The 17,296-nt window shown below is 41.5% G+C and overlaps 1 protein-coding gene across 4 annotated transcripts in view; it reads right to left on the reverse strand.

Moving 5' to 3' along the window:
• HOMER1 (homer scaffold protein 1) overlaps positions 1 to 17,062 on the reverse strand; it is a 139,038-nt gene extending 121,976 nt beyond the window's left edge. For all 4 annotated transcript variants that reach the window (XM_052646365.1, XM_052646364.1, XM_052646363.1 and 1 more), the window contains exon 1: positions 16,419 to 17,062. In XM_052646365.1, the coding sequence (XP_052502325.1) occupies positions 16,419 to 16,423 (5 nt within the window). In that variant the 5' untranslated portion in view covers positions 16,424 to 17,062. The remainder of the gene's footprint in view (positions 1 to 16,418) is intronic.
• Positions 17,063 to 17,296: the final 234 nt, after the last annotated feature.

The raw sequence follows: 17,296 nt of genomic DNA on the forward strand, positions 1-17,296 counted from the left end.
GCCAAGGAAACTAAGTGCACAGTGCCTGCAAAAAGGAAAATAATGGGTGAACAACTTGCTGGCTGGCAAGACAAAGGAGAGACAAAGGAGCTGCAGGAGAGAGTGTGAAGTACGGATCTGAAATTAGGGAACTGATTGAAAAGTTTAAGCAACAGAGCAATGAGAGTTCCCTTCCCCCTTCCCACCACCAGAATCAATTACTTTCCCCAGTAGCAGAAAACAAGGCTGGAGCATTAAGAAAGATGCTGCAAACGCCCCCTTCATGGTTTTCAGTTTACAGCGGGTATATGCCTCCTCAGAGAAGGCAATGGCACCCCACTTCAGTACGCTTGCCTGGAAAATCCCATGGATGGAGGAGCCTGGTGGGCTGCAGTCCATGGGGTCACTACGAGTTGGACATGACTGAGGGACTTCACTTTCACTTTTCTGCATTGGAGAAGCAAATGGCAACCCACTCCAGTGTTCTTGCCTGGAGAATCCCAGGGATGGGGGAGCCTGTTGGGCTGCTGGCTATGGGGTTGCAGAGAGTCAGACACGACTGAAGTGACTTAGCAGCAGCAGCATATGCCTCCAAGATATATAATGGTGTACTTTGCTCTCAGAATGCCAAAAGGTATATGTATTGGAAGACTGTCTTTTAGAGAAATTGAACGGTCTTAAAGAAAAGCCCTACAGTCTCAGAGAATAGATTTCTACTTACTGACACCTGGAAACCACCTAAGAAGCTGGCCTGTCCACCAGCTAAATGCCTAACATGAAGCCCATTGGTGACAGGACTCACTGGGTCACAGAAAACTTCTAACCAGCTTTCTAGCATCTTACTCATAAACACACAGATGGGGATCACCAGATACTCTGGGCAGGCCTAGAATCATGAAAGAAGAAGCCAAACAAACAAAAAAGGAACCCCAAAGAAAGCTTAGGGAATAGAAAACAAAAGAATCTCAAACTGATGACACATTGAGATAGAAGACTTGGAAATTTAAAATTCAGTGAAAATTTAAAATTCAATGACTGTTAGAAGATGAAGTCAAGGTAATTTCCTTTGAAGGCAAAAGAAAAAAAAAACTGGTAGGTTAGACAAAAAGGTTACTATCCAACTAACAGTTCATAAAGAGAAAAACAGAAGATGATTTTTTTTTAATAGAAGGAAATTTCCCAAACTTATGGAAATTTACAGACCAAAATGGTCCACCAATGACCAAAAGAACAATTAAAAAAAAAAAAAAAAGGCAAACAAAAAGCCCCACCCCACATCATTGTGAAATTTTCCAACCACACAGGAAAAAATCCTAAAATGCTACAAAGTGGGGGAAGAGTAACACATGAAGGCAAAGAAAGGAATCAGGAACAAGCAGGCTTGAACGGGAACACCCGGAAACCAGAACAGGTCTGTGCCGTCACAGGAATGACAGAAAACTACTTCCTGTCTAGAGGTCTAGACTCAATTGAGGGGGAGGGCACTTTCACGTATGTCTCAAGTTATCTCCTACCTAGTCATTTTCAGGTAACTACAAGAAAAGGAGCTTCAGTAAAATAAAAGAATAAATGGAGCAAGCAAGCATAGGGGCCAGGACACAAGATATGATGCCTGCCCAGATTTCCCACCCCCCAAAATTTAGGGAAAGTCTAATATGAGGCCTATATAATATGCCTTAAGAGTAATCAGTCCATATTGGAGCAGGAATGCAGAAGGCTACAGATTTTTAAAACTCAAAAAAAAAAAAAAAAACTGGAGTGGGCATACTGATATTTGGGCATCGGGAAAACATCCATAGGTATTTGATGGGGTATAGCAGGCAGAATTCTAAGATGGCTCCAGGAATACTGCCTCCTGGTGGACACTTTCTGCATAAAACTCTCCACCTGTGGAGAAGGGTTGCGTAGGATGGGATGTCACATGGGTAATTAGGTCACTAATTAGTTGACTTTCAACTAATCAAAAGGAAGGTTACCCCGAGTGGTCCTAACTTATTTAGGTGAGTCCTTTAGAAGATGATAAAGAACTGAGAGGGGATCCTGCTGGCCTTGAAGACATTGTCATGAGTTCTATTTGTTGCTGTTGCTGTTTAATCGATAAGTTGGCCCAACTCTCTTGCGACCCCATGTACTGTAGCCTGCCATGCTCCTTAGCTGCAAGGTAAGGCAAGCAGCCAACAACCATATGAGCGTTCAGGGAGATGCTGGTCCACAGGTAAGACTCTAGCCCCAGCTACCACCTTGACTGCTGCCTCGTGAGACCCTGAGCAGAAGCTCCCATGAAGGTCCCTGGACTCCTGACTCACAAAAACTAAGGTAAATGGGTGTTGTTTTACAGCCACCAAAATTGTGGTGATTGTCACACAGCAATAGAAAACTAACACTATAGCACGTGGACAAACTTAAGGCTATCTAAGCAGGATAAACAACTTAAGACAGAAATTACACTTCCTCCAAAAGCATAAACAGTTCAGGAGTCAAAGCACTGCCAGGTGGTTTGAAAAATAATACATTCAGAAATGCCAGAAAGCAGAAGTCACTCTGCACGGGGGTAGCTGGTAAGCACTGCCAGAAGTAATCAGGTTTAAAGAGACAGAGATTAGTTTCAAGTGGACCTTTTAGCTTATTTAAAAAAAAAAAAAGATTAAAAAGTCCAACCAGAGTTTCTCCCTTTAGTTCGAAATTTTTTACAGCTTGCAAGCGAAGAACAAAAAGGTTTCAAGAATCATTGAAGCTTTTGAATGGGCTTCATTCAAAAATGTGTATGCTTCATTTTTCAAATGACGCTAAGTAAGGTCCTTGGACCAGCAGTATCAGCATCACCTAAGAATTTAGTAGAGCAGCAAATTCGTGGGCCCCACTTACAGACCTACTGAATCAAAAACTCAGGCTGAAGTCTAGCAGTCTGTCTTTAACAAGCCCTCTAGGTGATTCGAATGCAAGTTCAGATTGAGAACCACTATTCTAGTGTTCATTTCTGCCCATGCCCTGCCATGCTCTCTGGTCTTCCTGCTTGAGTCAAGAGTTTTCAGCACAGGGTTGTGAGAACTCTGGGTATGAATGCCTTCAGGCAGGACGTGCTCTCTTCACTTTGCCACGGTCTCCACCAGTCCTTACTGACTTCTACCTTATACATTTTCTGCTCAGCCAATGATAACATTAGAGTTTGGGACCTCGGGATGGGGGGGGGGGGGGGGAATTTAAAAATAACAATTTTAAAACTGGATATGATATGGCCCAACGGACTCTTATGAATTCTAGGGAGGTAAACAACTTACAGCTGTCTCACGATTCAGAAATTGTACTACAGCCTGTAAGTGACCCCTCCACTTCCAAGTCTCATGGTCCAACATGAAGTTCTAGGAAACACGCTTTAAGATAACATCCCAAGCACTCTTATTCCAGACTGAGCTTCTCAGAGAAGTAGACCCTGCCGACTCACGTGTTCTTGAGGCTCACGTGTCCAGTAACTACAAAGGCAGTTAACAGGGCTCTGACTGATGGAATTTACACTTTAGAATCAACTTCGGAAATCATACAAAACATATGTAATAACATTTCAGTTCATTCATGAGAAAGACGTCAGTGTATTCAAAACAAAATGCATTGAGCAGAGATTTGAGTACACTAAAATCAGAATGCAGTTTCTTTCAGTACCATCTAAAAGGAAAACAAGATGTGTTTAATTAAAACTCACTGTCAATTAAGACACTAAGCTTACATTAGACTCTTTTCCTTTTTTTTTTTTTAAACTATGAGGGGTTAGAAACCCCAGTCTAAACGAGTCTTGGGCTTTCCTGGTGGCTCAATGGTAAAGAATCCTTCTGCCAGTGCAAGACACATGGGTTTGATCCCTGGGTTGGGAAGATCCCTTGGAGAAGGAAATGGCAACCCACTCCAGTATTCTTGCCTGGGAAATCCAATGGACAGAGGAGCCTAGTGGCTACAGCCCTTGGGGTCACAAAGAGTTGAACACAACTTAGTGACTAATCAACAAAAAATGAGTCTCAGGGTCCCCTGAGCTAATGATACGGAGAAGGCAATGGCACCCCACTCCAGTACTCTTGCCTGGAAAATCCCATGCGTGGAGGAGCCTGGTGGGCTGCAGTCCATGGGGTCACTAAGAGTCGGATATGACTGAGGGACTTCACTTTCACTTTTTACTTTCCTGCATTGGAGAAGGAAATGGCAACCCACTCCAGTGTTCTTGCCTGGAGAATCCCGGGGACGGGGGAGCCTGGTGGGATACCATCTATGGCGTTGCACAGAGTTGGACATGACTGAAGCGACTTAGCAGCAGCAGCAGAGCTAATGATAAGAGTCCCTAGGAATCAGAGGACGGAGCACACGCTCTGCCAGGTATAACTGCCCCCAGGCACATCTTCCCTTTGAATTCTGGCTCCTTAACCATAAAAGTGAAGATTAGTACTAACATTCTGATAACCAACACCAGAACTACTCCTTACTTAAACAAGAAACAATATTTGCTACCACTGGAGTAATTACTTTAGCCAGTTTTGAAAAGAAAAACAAAATTTGAGGTAAGTTAAAGTTGATACAAACACCTAAGTATTTATGCATATGTAGGAACAGTGACAGACCCCCTGATAACTTTGTATGGTAGACATTAGTAATTTTTAATACTCTCACTCTTAAAACCCAAGATAAGTTCTAGAACTTAATCACAAAGAAACTTAAAAAAGATTTGGAAAGACTCAAAAACAAAATTTCAGAATTGTTGTATCCAGGAAATAAACATGGTAACATTTTAATGACTTTCTTTCAAATCTTGTTATACATACAGTATGTATTTTGTGTAGTTGTGAATATATAATTTTGCATCTTGGTTTCTAAGTAACCACTGCACCATCTTTGAAAACACTTCTCAGGCTAGCTTCCTACCACATGATTAGCGTATAGTTTACCCCACAGATCATACACTAAACACCCCAATATAAACACCTAATATGCCACCAAGTAAACCTAAGTAGCAATATTACCATTAATGTCTTACTTCCCTCACAGTAACACAGGCGTAGCAATACATATCAATTCAGCATTAATAAAATACTAAATGAAAGCAACAGTGAAACCAGACAACTGAAGTCCCACATGTTATCAGTTGAGTAAGGAAAAAGACAGCCCATGAAATCTAGAACCATTTTTTTTTAATCAACAGAACCTGATTGGGAGTGATTTGGGAGTCTTCCCATTCAGCTGAATGTATACAGATCCCTGGCAATACTTAGTAAACAAAAGTAGGTGGAATTCTCGTTCTGTAAACATCAAAGGAGCTGGCAGGGTGATTAAGCAAAGCAAAACACATGAATTTTAATGTTGAAACCCACACGACAGAGTTTCATACCTACAGAGTAAGACAGAAAATGGCAGTTTTAAAAGATAAGCAAAACGGAAGCACAGAAAGGTAAAGGGATAGGCTAAGTGTTAGTCGCTCAGTCGTGTCCGACTCTTTATGACCCCGTGGACTGTAGCCCGCCAGGCTCCTCTGTCCATGGAATTCTCCAGGCAAGAATACTGGAGTGGGTTGCCATGTCCTACTCCAGGGGATCTTCCCAACCCAGGGATCAAACTTGGGTCTCCTGCTTTGCAGGCAGATTCTTTACTGTCTGAGCCACTAGGGAAGCCCAAGAGGGTAGGCTACGCCCACTTGCATATTATTATACAGTTGCTTCAAATTAATAGCCCTAAGCTTAGTCATGTATAGACTTACCTTCCACGAAGGAACACGGACAGAAATTTTCTAATGTGAGTACTTTAAGCTCTTTGATAGTCAAATCCACTTACGATAACTTCCTAGAGACTGTTATTAAGAGCCTAATGAGGGAAACTGAAAGCAACTAGAGCAAAAAATTCCAACTCACAAAAAAGCCTTATTCAGAATAACCGTTTTAGATTTCTTAAATGAAACAGAAAGGAGGAAACACAACTTAAGACTGAGGCATGCTTAAATGTAAAGATGAAAGGATCCAACAATTTACCACGGAAGTTTATTAGAAAAATAACTGGTACATCCAGCTTTTACCCACCTGCTAGGAATCAGGATTTTCTGTACACTAAAAGTGGGGTCTAATTCCCCAAAACCTCTCAACTTACACTGTACATGTGTGCTTCGCTATGATCTAGGTGGTTAGGATGGAGAAGGCAGTGGCACCCCACTCCAGTACTCTTGCCTGGAAAATCCCATGGACAGAGGAGCCTGGTGGGCTGCAGTCCATGGGGTCGCTAAGAGTCAGAAACGACTGAGCGACTTCACTTTCACTTTTCACTTTCATACACTGGAGAAGGAAATGGCAACCCACTCCAATGTTCTTGCCTGGAGAATCCCAGGGACAGCAGAGCCTGGTGGGCTGTCACCTGTGGGGTCGCAGAGAGTCGGACACGACTGAAGCAACTTAGCAGCAACAGGTGGTTAGGAAATGCAACACGCAGTACCCAGAGAGACATGAACTTGGGCTATGGCTATCACCACCCTCCTACTAAAGTGAAAGTGAAAGTGAAGTCGTGTCCGACTCTTTGTGATCCATGGACTGTAGCCCACCAACCTACTCCGTCCATGGGATTCTCCAGGCAAGAATACTGGAGTGGGTTGCCATTTCCTTCTCCAGGGGATCTTCTCAACCCAGGGATCAAACCCAGGTCTCCCACATTGCAGGCAGACGCTTTAACCTCGGCTCCACCATTAAGGAAGCCCTTAAATACAAGAATACAGTCTCTCAGAAAACCTCCTATAGAGCCACAGAACTTCAGATCCAAGTACTAACATCAAAGATTTCAAGGGAGGAAAGGAAGCCAGGTTGAAAGGAGGAGGAGGAGGAGGCGGGAGAGGGGGGCGAAAGGGGTGGCCTTACAGACGTCTCCTGCCACCTACAGATACCCAGGCGTTATGGGACTTTTCCCTGGGCTTCCAGAGAAGGGAGGACTGGAACTCGGCCCTACCAGAACCAGAATTTGAGTTCTCTGCCAAGAGGAGGTGATCAGTCTCCAATCCTTAGCTCAGGCTGAGGGCCCTTCGACCAGATTCCTGCGTCCAGGACCAGGGGACTAGAAAACCAGGGAAGGATAGGAAGGGTTAAGGAGAGGAAAGAGAGGGAAGGGCCGAGAGGTCAATAAAGACTCTTGTTCCTTACCAGTCGGGGCACTCTGGCCAGTTGTCCGCGTCAGGAGGAGACCAGGGACAAAAGGGTCCCAGTTGCGGCCGCTGGGTCTGGTCCATTGGCAGGCAAGCTGGCCCCTGAGTACCCCGAGTGGTCAGGATGTCAGTCTCGGCGAAGAGGAGTCCCCGGCAGAGTCACCATTTGTTGCAGGAAGAGGGACCCCTTCCAGGGCCCGAAACTGGGCTCTTGTCTAACACTCGGAAATGAATCGTCCCAGGAGACACATGTGCTGACAAAGCAAGAGATTTTACTGGGAAAGGGCACCCGGGTGGAGAGCAGTAGGGTAAGGGAACCCAGGAGAACTGCCCTCCTACTAAAGACAGGGACAAATGAGGAGCAAGTCCTTCTGCAGACGGGGTGGCAGTCAAGAGCATTCTCTTCTCAGCCCTCTGAACCCTGCGGCACGTGACCATGTGCATCAGACGCGACATAACACACATGATTTAAAACAACCTCACGAAGGAGCAAAAGCTGCTTTGATAGGTGTTTAATTTCTGTCGAACTCTTGTTCAGTAACTTTATAAAAAGTCCTCGGTTCTTAAAACTGCTCTGCCTTGAGGAACTGGTGTCAACTCTTTCAAAGGTAACATGGAAGAGCTTCATGTTTTATGAAAGAACATTAAAAAAAAATGTCCAAAAAGCAAAGCAATTTTTTTAAAGCTAATATTGTGTTAAAGGATTAAAGTGATTTTTCAAAAGTGAGAGAAAGTGCAAAAGTGAACTGCACTACGAAGAGAAAGTATTGAGTAGACTGCTAATTTTCTGGATTTTAGAATTTTATTTTCTGATACAAAAAAGAAAACCGACTTTGCCATCTGCCAGTAGCTTACCATTAAAGAGAAAAGAGAGTTATGTGTAAATGAAATCCAGATCCTCAGTCAAATGTTTGTTTTACATATTTGAAAGGTTTTTAGCTACACCAAAGCCATATTGGGCTCACAATTCGTCACTGTGGGGGGAAGAAACCTCACAAGAAAGAATACTTTGGTTTTTTCTCTTTGCAAGGTCATGAAAAAGCAAGTTCAGTTTTGTGCCTGTAAAAGTAATTCTTAATTATACTTGTCCCTGTAAAATTAATTCTAAATTATACCTACCAGGGAAATGAAATTTTTTAAAACCTTTAAAAAGAAAAAAAAAGAAATCAATAAAAAATACAAGTGGAGGGTAATGACAAACCACACAATAAAATAGAACACATACATGTGATTAATTTCAATCTCTTCCCTAAAGAATACTGCTTAAAACAAGCAGCACCGATTCTCATCAATTTCATCTTTTTTATCAGACATTAGGGAGCACAGAAATGACCAATAGTGTTAGACTTACAATGAAGAAAGGAAAATCAAACTGTAATTAAGAGCACAAGTTCACTGATAAATGTTTCTTTTAACAGAGTGATAATGGATGTCCTAATTTTATAGTATATATAGAGAGATGTTATAAAAATTAACATTTTAACCTCAAAGATTCAGTTCTATATGATTGTATTTACACGTTAAAGACCACCGAATGATTAGCCTTTAAAAACTTTTACCTACACTTGAAATGCCCATTAAGGAAGATTCAGAAACTTCATCTCAATTCTCATAGATGGGCTAAAATGAATATAAATACTGCCTTACCACATGGATTCCTTTGAAATGAAGGTACTTAATGAGCATGAAACCTTATACCATCTTAAAAAGTACTCAACTTTTCAAACCTTAACAGAGAAGTACTTTTGATTTCTAGGAAAATCTCAATCATCCCACAAACATAATGAATCTTGTGTACTACAGGGTCACTTTACTGTGTAAGCCATGGGTCATTACAAATATGCAACACAAGTAGAAACTGCACATTTCACTCAACTAAACAGAGCCTGAGAAATAAAGCTATCTAAAATGTCTTATATTCAGTCATTTAAAAATTATATCAGCAAACACTTAAATATTTGAAACTCACTTTCCCTACTCTTCCATCCAGTGCATCTGATTAATCAAAAATGACAAAACAAAACCATGGATTAACTACAAAAAAATATTTCAACTAAACATCATAAGTTTGGAAAAACGGACACACGGCAGTAGCAATGTTGGACCTTTTGAGACTCAACCACCTTTTCATCTGAAACATTTAACCACTTAAAACTAAACTCAGTTTACAACTATGTATAAAGACACTTTTGTCAACCCCTTAACTGCCATGAACAACAAGGTAATTATCCTAAATGCGCTTTCATGATTCTCCAAAACCCTAAAAAGAAAAGTCACACTGGTCAGATTTATACTGTGCCTTCACTTCAAAATTATTAAACACATCCGAACCAAAATTAAGAGATTCCCCCAAACACACTCTTTATACATGTATATTTTGAAAAGGATTTTTTAGTGTATACACTTACTTGTCCATGATAGGTTTGCAAGTTGGCTGTGAAAGTTTAGTAATTCTATTCTAGAGCCAAGAAAAATAAAAGAAAATTACAAGTGAAAGACATAAACAGAGGTTCAATAAGGATATTTTCTAAAAGGATTAATGTCTATATAATGTAACTAATCAAAAATGAGACGCCTTGTTGGGCTTTTTTTGGGAGAGGGGGTGATGTTTGTGATTCCTTGTTTTTTAACTGAAGCACAGTTGATTTCCAGTGTTTTGTTGGTTTCAGATGTACAGAGAAACATGAGACAAACCCTACCTAGCGGATGGATGTGCTACCAAGACACGTGGCTGTAAGCGTCCAAAGGGTAAAGACCAAGGAAGTCAAAGGAAGACTTTCCATTCAATGTGCCCCTTCGACGGGCTTGAGGAGGGAAGGCAGGGTCCCTGTTGTTTATTAATTACATAATCACATCCTAACATGCCACCCAGTCAATAGTCTCTCACTAGTGTTTGACTCTTTATGATCCCATGGGCTGTAGCCTGCCAGGCTCCTCTGTCCACGGGATTCTCCAGACAAGAATATTGGAGTGGGTTGCCATCTCCCCCTCCAGGCTCTCCCGCATTGCAGGCAGACTCTTTACCATCTGAGCCACCAGGAAATTCCTCAAAAAAGAACCACCAAATACATCATCTTCAACATCCATTCTGCCTCCTAAATGATCCCAGCTCTAACATTTGCTCCCCTCAAAAGTCAATTTCCATATATATATAAAGTAACCAAGCCTGGCACTTGTTGATACCCTCTTACTAACAGCTTCGTGCAAGTACTCAAGTACATTAATCTTGATACTCCTACTCTAATTCAGTTTTGTACTCTGCTGAAAATGTAACTATTCAAAAAGTTTTTTTCATTTTAAAACTCTAGGATCTAGTTTTTGACAAGACCTTATATATCTTATTTCTAAGTTTAAGTAATAATCTACATTTTGGCATGATAACACAATTTGCTATGCCATACAGAGGTCCTGTTACCTGTCAGCTGAGAGTGGATGTCCTAACAAGCCCATCACCACAAAACTGGAAAAGAAAATTTCTCCCCTCCTTCAAATCGCAGGGCGGGTTGGGGGGGGGGAGGGCGGTGCTCAGATAAGCATCATCAACTCCAATACTGAAGGAAAGAGAAGCTGGGAAGCAGAAAGGAAATTGCAGAAGCAAAGTTAAGGAGATGGTAGAATTGGAGGTGTAACAGACTGACATTTTTTCCACTGCCTGGAAGTGAGTAAATGTCTGTAAGCCCTGGAGGAAAGCCCTGAGGGTCCACGGCTATTATCTGTGCCTGCATCATTAGGCCAAGGGAAAGGGGGATGGAGCAGCAAGAATAAAAGGAAATAAGAACAAAAAGGAGCTGGTTAAAAGCCCTTACTATGTGGAACAGGAGGTTAGAGATTAGGGTAAAAGAAACAGCAAGAGTGATCTCGTTCATGTGTAACACGCTACCTGGAAAAACCCCGAAAACAGAAAAGGAGTTCTTTCAAATTTCAATTAAGAGTGAGGGCTCAATTACTCCATTAATATCTTAAAAGAAAAACCTATTCTCATGAAAGTTCTCATTACAAGAAAAACAGGCTTTAACAAGATGAGGGGATGGATGTTAGCTGGACCTGTGGTCATTTCACAACACAGACACAGGCTCCCACATGCTCACTGTTATGCTGTACATCTTACGATAATACAATGTTACTTGTCAATTATATTGCAATAAAACGGGGGGGGGGGGGAACCCATTCTCAAAACATGCAAACTCTTCTATGCTTCTTACAGTGGATGGCCTCCCAGTAGATTGATATATATAAAATTACAATTCTGTTTAATCACAAGTCAAATAACTTTTTAGCATACAAGGCAAATCTTACCAGCAACTCCATGTACCCTTTAACTTAACTTCTTGGGGAATTCCAAAACATTCTATCTCCATGCAATTTGTATGCCAGCAAGAATGTCCTCTTTAAACTCCCAAATTCACTATTTCACGGCCCTTCTGAGTGTGTGGCTCTGCTAGGAACATACCATGCTGCTTCCTGCATTTTGACCTCTGCACATAAAATTCACTGGTCCTTAAAAAAAAAAAGTCCTACTCGGACAACCACACACAACCCAACACCATCCCTCCTCTCCTAACACCCTGGAATTTTCCAGGCCTGGCTGGCTATCCACTTCCCCTATCAAGTCATGCTTCATTGTCCAAGTTTTGTGTTTTCACAGAATGCAATGTACAAAGCCAAAATTTAAATATTTAAAACTGTTTTCTCAACCTACTTCCCTGACCTTTCAAGTAACTATTTTTCTTAAAACACGCCAGTGGTTCCCAGAGCTAAGAGCAGTGTTTTTCAAAATACCATTGCTAGTCCTGGGATGTTAACTCAGTTTATTGCATTTCAACCATTGCTCTTTCTTAGAATAGAAAATACTAGAGTGCATCACGCAAAGGGTGTTTTTTCATATTTTATCATTTACATATGTGTGCACTAGGTTGTAAGGTAAAAATGTATTATCTTACTATAACGGGTCACTGTTCAAAAAAGCCTGAAACAGACCAACTTTTATTTGTTCCACAAGGCCTTCTAACCTGAGCCCTGTGTAAGACTCTGGGCCTGTCTCTTGCTGTACCCCATAAAGCCAAGTTCACCAAGTCAAATTATTTTGCAGTTCCTTGTCTTAATTCCTGGACACCCAGAGGCAAGTCTAAGGTCAGTCCCGTGTGGGGTCACTGCTCCCTTCTCCTGGGTCCTGGTGTGCACAAGGTTTTATTTGTGACCTGCAAGAGTCTGTTTGACTCTTGAAAGTCTGTTTGAGCCATGAAATTCAAAGATGCTTGCTTCTTGGAAGAAAAGCTATGACCAAACTAGACAGCATATTAAAAAGCAGAGACATTAGGTTGCCAACAAAGGCCCGTCTAGTCAAAGCTATGGTTTTTCCAAAAGTCATGTATGGATGTGAGAGTTGGACTCTAAAGAAAGCTGATCGCCAAAGAATTGATGCTTTTGAACTGTGGTGTTGGAGAAGACTTTTGAGAGCACCTTGGACAGCAAGGAGATTCAACCAGTCAATCCTAAAGGAAATCAGTCCTGAATATTCATTGGAATATTTACTACTGCTAAAGCTGAAATTCCAATCCTTTGGCCACCTGATGCGAAGAACTGACTCACTGGAAAAGACGCTGATGCTGGGAAAGATTGAGGGTGGTAGGAGAAGGGGACAACAGAGGATGAGATGGCTGGATGGCATCACTGACTTGATGGACATGAGTTTGAGTAAGCTCCGGGAGTTGGTGATGGACAGGGAAGCCTGGCATGCTGCAGTCCACAGGCTTACAGAGTCGGACACGACTGAGTGAGTGAACTGAACTGTGTTAATGCTGTCAACCACACCGTTTCCTCTGCCTTGAAGGCTACTTGTCTACAAGGCTCACCTGTGCCCAGTTCTCATTATTTAATATGGATTACCTCCTCCACAAAAGTTTTATGCTTCCCTCAGCAGTTAATGCCATATGCACACTTACTTTGTATCTCTATGATACCTACGATTCAGTCCCTTAGGCGTTCCACTGTACTTATTAATTTTAGGCTTGACTGTTGACCCAACTTCTAAACAATAAACTCCCTAAAGGAAGGAGCACATTTTACTAGTCTATGTATCAGCAGCACTGAGCTGCTCCATATGGCACATGATAGAGGTTCAAAAGAGGTAAAATGAACAAATAATTAAAACTTCCATCTAACTTCTCTGATGTTAGAAATGTGAGTGGTTGCCCTTGCAACCATGCCCATTCAGACTGCAGTGCTGGATCGAGACTTCTGCATCTTAGCTACAGTTCCCGGAGAGCAGCACCCAGTAGCCTAAGACAGAAAGAGATGTCTGCTTGGCTCCCAGAAAAGAAGGTTCAGATTGCAATGTGGCAGCACCCACTTCCATGTTTCAGGAAGTTATCTGGGGAAGGCAGAGCAGAAGGTTTCTCCAGGCGTCCACCCACAGGTGAGTTAAGTCAGAAACAGTGTTATCAACCTTATTGGCAGGGAAAAATCACACTTTAAAAATAACTCACTCTTAATAAGAGAGGGGAGGGGATTCTCCCTTGTTGAGGTCAAAAAGCTGGCAATATGAGCTAAGCAAAACAAAAGGTAGCATGAAATACCTCATCGAAATTTTATGATCTCTGTTGCCTACTCTAATCATTCCAAAATAGCTCCTGACTCACTGCTCTCTTTAGGAGATACTACATGGAGGACTGGCGGTCATACCTAACAGGGACTCCTCGCTGGGGCTTGGAAGCTTTTCCAAGACTTTACCTAACATACATGCTCTCATTTTTAGGGGTTCTGATACACCTTTCACAAACCAATCCTTCAACTGTCTTCACTGTAATTAAGACAGTTCAGGCAGCATCCAAGACACTTTGACAGATTCTGCCAACTGTCAGTTCCAGCTGTTCTTTTCCATTTCCCCCATAGTTCATAAACTCCTATTACAAGAGCCTTAGATTTGTTTTTCTGCCTGAACTAACCACTCATTTTCTTGTAAAAATCGTTCCTTTTGTTTCAATTTTGCCCCTAGACTTGCAATTATATCCAAAATTAAAGCAAAGGTAAACTTCTATTATGACCTAACATTAGTCAAAAAATATACTCATAAAACGTGAAACTCTTCATCCACAGTATTAAAGTCTTAGATACCAGTCAGAGTAAGTACTTTAGGATTGTCTAGGTAAAAACTTTGAAGGCCATTTAAAGCTCTGTTTCCTTTTGGTTTAAGTAGGTGCAGGAGGCTATGCTTATTCCATAGTTATTAGGTACAAACACGGACCAAGTGTGGAAACTTCCACAAATGCCTTCTCTCAACAACTCAGATGAAACAGGTCACTGTTAATGAGAAAGAGTCATAGCCCCAAATACAGACTTGCAGAAAAATTATGCCATAAATATTTGTTCCTTTGCCTCTCCAGTCAACTTTTAAGAATTTATTAAGGACAAATATGCTAGTTTATAAATATATTTTATTACACTTTAGTATGTTAAATGTGTGGGACTTATTTTCATGCTTTAAAGACCAGTGTTCTTTGTATTAAGTTCCTCTCAAGCTTCCCTTAGTAAAACCATGGACATTCATGCAGCTTAAAGGTTGTGGAAAACTGATTTTTTTTCACGATGCTACCACTCCACAGCCTACAGAGAACTCAGCCTTCAGCATGAAAAACTGCCACTTCATTTTTCTTCTCTGACACGTTTTAAACAGAAGGGCTGCAGACTCTCAAGGGAAGCCATATTTCAAAGATTCTGAACAGTAGTTATTTTTCAGTATTTTCTCTTATTAAAATTGGTACAATTCATCCAAAACATTTTTCAAATGCCATTATTTTCCAGCTTACATGCTTAACAACTGCTTAGAAAAAGCAATCTCTCCATCTGAGAGATTTGCTTCAAGAAACAAACCAGCAATTACAAAAATAGAGGAGAAAGAAATAATTCATTTTTACAGACTGGAAAAAAAAAATGTAAAACTCACCTAAGGCTTTCATTTTACAGATTAGAAAACAAGAGTCCACAAAGGTCAAGCAATCTGCCTCAGATCACCAAGCTACTAATAGCAACACTAGAAATAGAATGAGGCATTTTAATTGCTCTTAGTATCCCAAATCATGCAGGTTATATGTATTCTCATCACTTTGTCATTGAAGTTTTACAAACAAGTATTGCTCTTTCTCATCAATTCCTGATGAAGGATTCCTACCACACATTCTTAACATTTTCAAACTTATTCAAGTTAATAAACTTCAAGTTTTAACTCCAACAAAAAGGGCAGTACTATTAAGAACTTTCCTCTGAACATTTTAAGAACGAAAGTTTAGATATGCACACCCCTAAACTGTGAACTTCCATGTCTATCTTTTCAATCTCTGTCCTTTAACTACACTTCAGATGTCTTTATTCAACCATAATAAAAAAGAAAGAAAATTCTGGAAGTTCCTCTTTGACAAAAAGCATTGCAAAAAAAAAAAAATCTATCAATGAAACAAACCAGATCATTACTCTATTAATATATTACAGATATCTGGCTTAAATTAGGAAAAATCACAAGCATTTTATCAAGTTATTGTGTAAAGAGTGAATAAAAGGTTGAAAAATGCACTCTTTCTTGACTCTGGATCTGAAAGAAGGTGTAGACCTGGCACTTAACACAAACTGAAGAGCTGATCCTAAAAGCCAAAAAACAGAGAAAGTGAACAAGTTCTTTCAGCAAAAAGCTGTTTCCTATTCAGGCTCTGATGTCCAAGTGCAGGGCACTGTGGAGTCCTTCTAAGACTTTCAGATTTTCGTTTTTTAATGCCCCCAGTAAGTCAATTCTATAGATTTTTGCTTTGGCTACTCAAGGGCAAAACAGAGGGCACAGTGAGAACAATTTACCCTGGATCCTTTTCAAGGACTGGACTCTAACCTACCCACTACTTTATAATTGTCCTTTGTGCACCTGATCATTCTCAAAGTACTGAGAGCATTCAGGGCTTCTCTTTAAAGATACCGGCAATAAAATCTAAGACGACACGACTTTTGATTACAAACTGCTGCAGCACTTCGACCAGGAAAGCGCAGAACGTCTGGTCTTCTTAAATATCAGTAATAAAACTATATTCTGGTTACAGTAATAGACGTATGTTCCTTAATCACGGCCTCTGGTGTCACTCTACAAAAACAACTTCTTAAAAGGCTAACATACCTATATTTTTAAACTAAAACTAGCTTAGCAAGGTGGCAAGTATGTTTGAAAAGCTAAAACAAAGACAATTCACCACCACCGCTCAATAACACACAAACATAAACAGACTCCAAGGGGGTTAAGCACAAAAATCCTTACCCCATTTTGCCCAATGAAAACTTGCTTGTAAGTTCCTGCTCTTATGCTACGGAATAACTTCCAAATGAATTTCTCCGTCTGTTGTTTCGCAGTTGCTTTTCCACCCCCGAGATCCTTTTCTGGAGGTATTTCAATGTAGCTGAAAATTCAGTTAGTTCCCTTAGGTAAAATTATTTCTCTCTGGGAAATACCAAAACGTTCGAACAGAGGTGGCATTTGCTTATTAGAGTTAAAATGCTGCGCGGAGGAAACGGCGGTGAACTTTATTCCACAAAACGAATCTACGTGTCGGAAAACGCAGAATCCAGCTTCACGGAGTCCTGTAAAACATGAGCTTGGTGGTCATTTCGCTCATGTCCTCCTCCACACTCAGGGAGAGCCCAGGTAACTCGGCCTTTTCGGTGCTACTAAGGCTGCGGGTTCAAATTTCTCCACCACACCAGGTTCCTGGGGGTGGAGCGTGCAACCCAATGCGACGTGCACTTGAGAGATCCCTACGAGAAAATAATCCTAAAAGCAGCAATGCCACTGCTTCCCTGCGCAGACATTAGAAAAAAGCTATGTAGAAAAACCTCTTCGACGTGCAAACCCGGCAGCTCGGGACGCGCTCGGCACTCCACATTGGAATCTGTCTTTAATTTTTTTCCCCTTCCTAAGACTGGGAGCAGAGAGGAGGCGGGGAGGAGGAAGAAAAGGCTGGGCAGGATCGATTCACTCTCCCGAGGAGAACACACGGAGCCATTTCCAGGCTGGCAGCAGGCTGGGGGCGCAGCGCACCCGGGGAGCAGCGGGAGGGGGCCCGATCCCACCCCCCTCAGCCCCTGCCCGCCCCCCGCCGCCGAGCACAATGGAGCCTGGCTCCCACCCGGCCCTTCATT

The sequence above is a fragment of the Budorcas taxicolor genome, chromosome 10 (assembly GCF_023091745.1).
Source record: "Budorcas taxicolor isolate Tak-1 chromosome 10, Takin1.1, whole genome shotgun sequence".
Classification (NCBI taxonomy): domain Eukaryota; kingdom Metazoa; phylum Chordata; class Mammalia; order Artiodactyla; family Bovidae; genus Budorcas; species Budorcas taxicolor.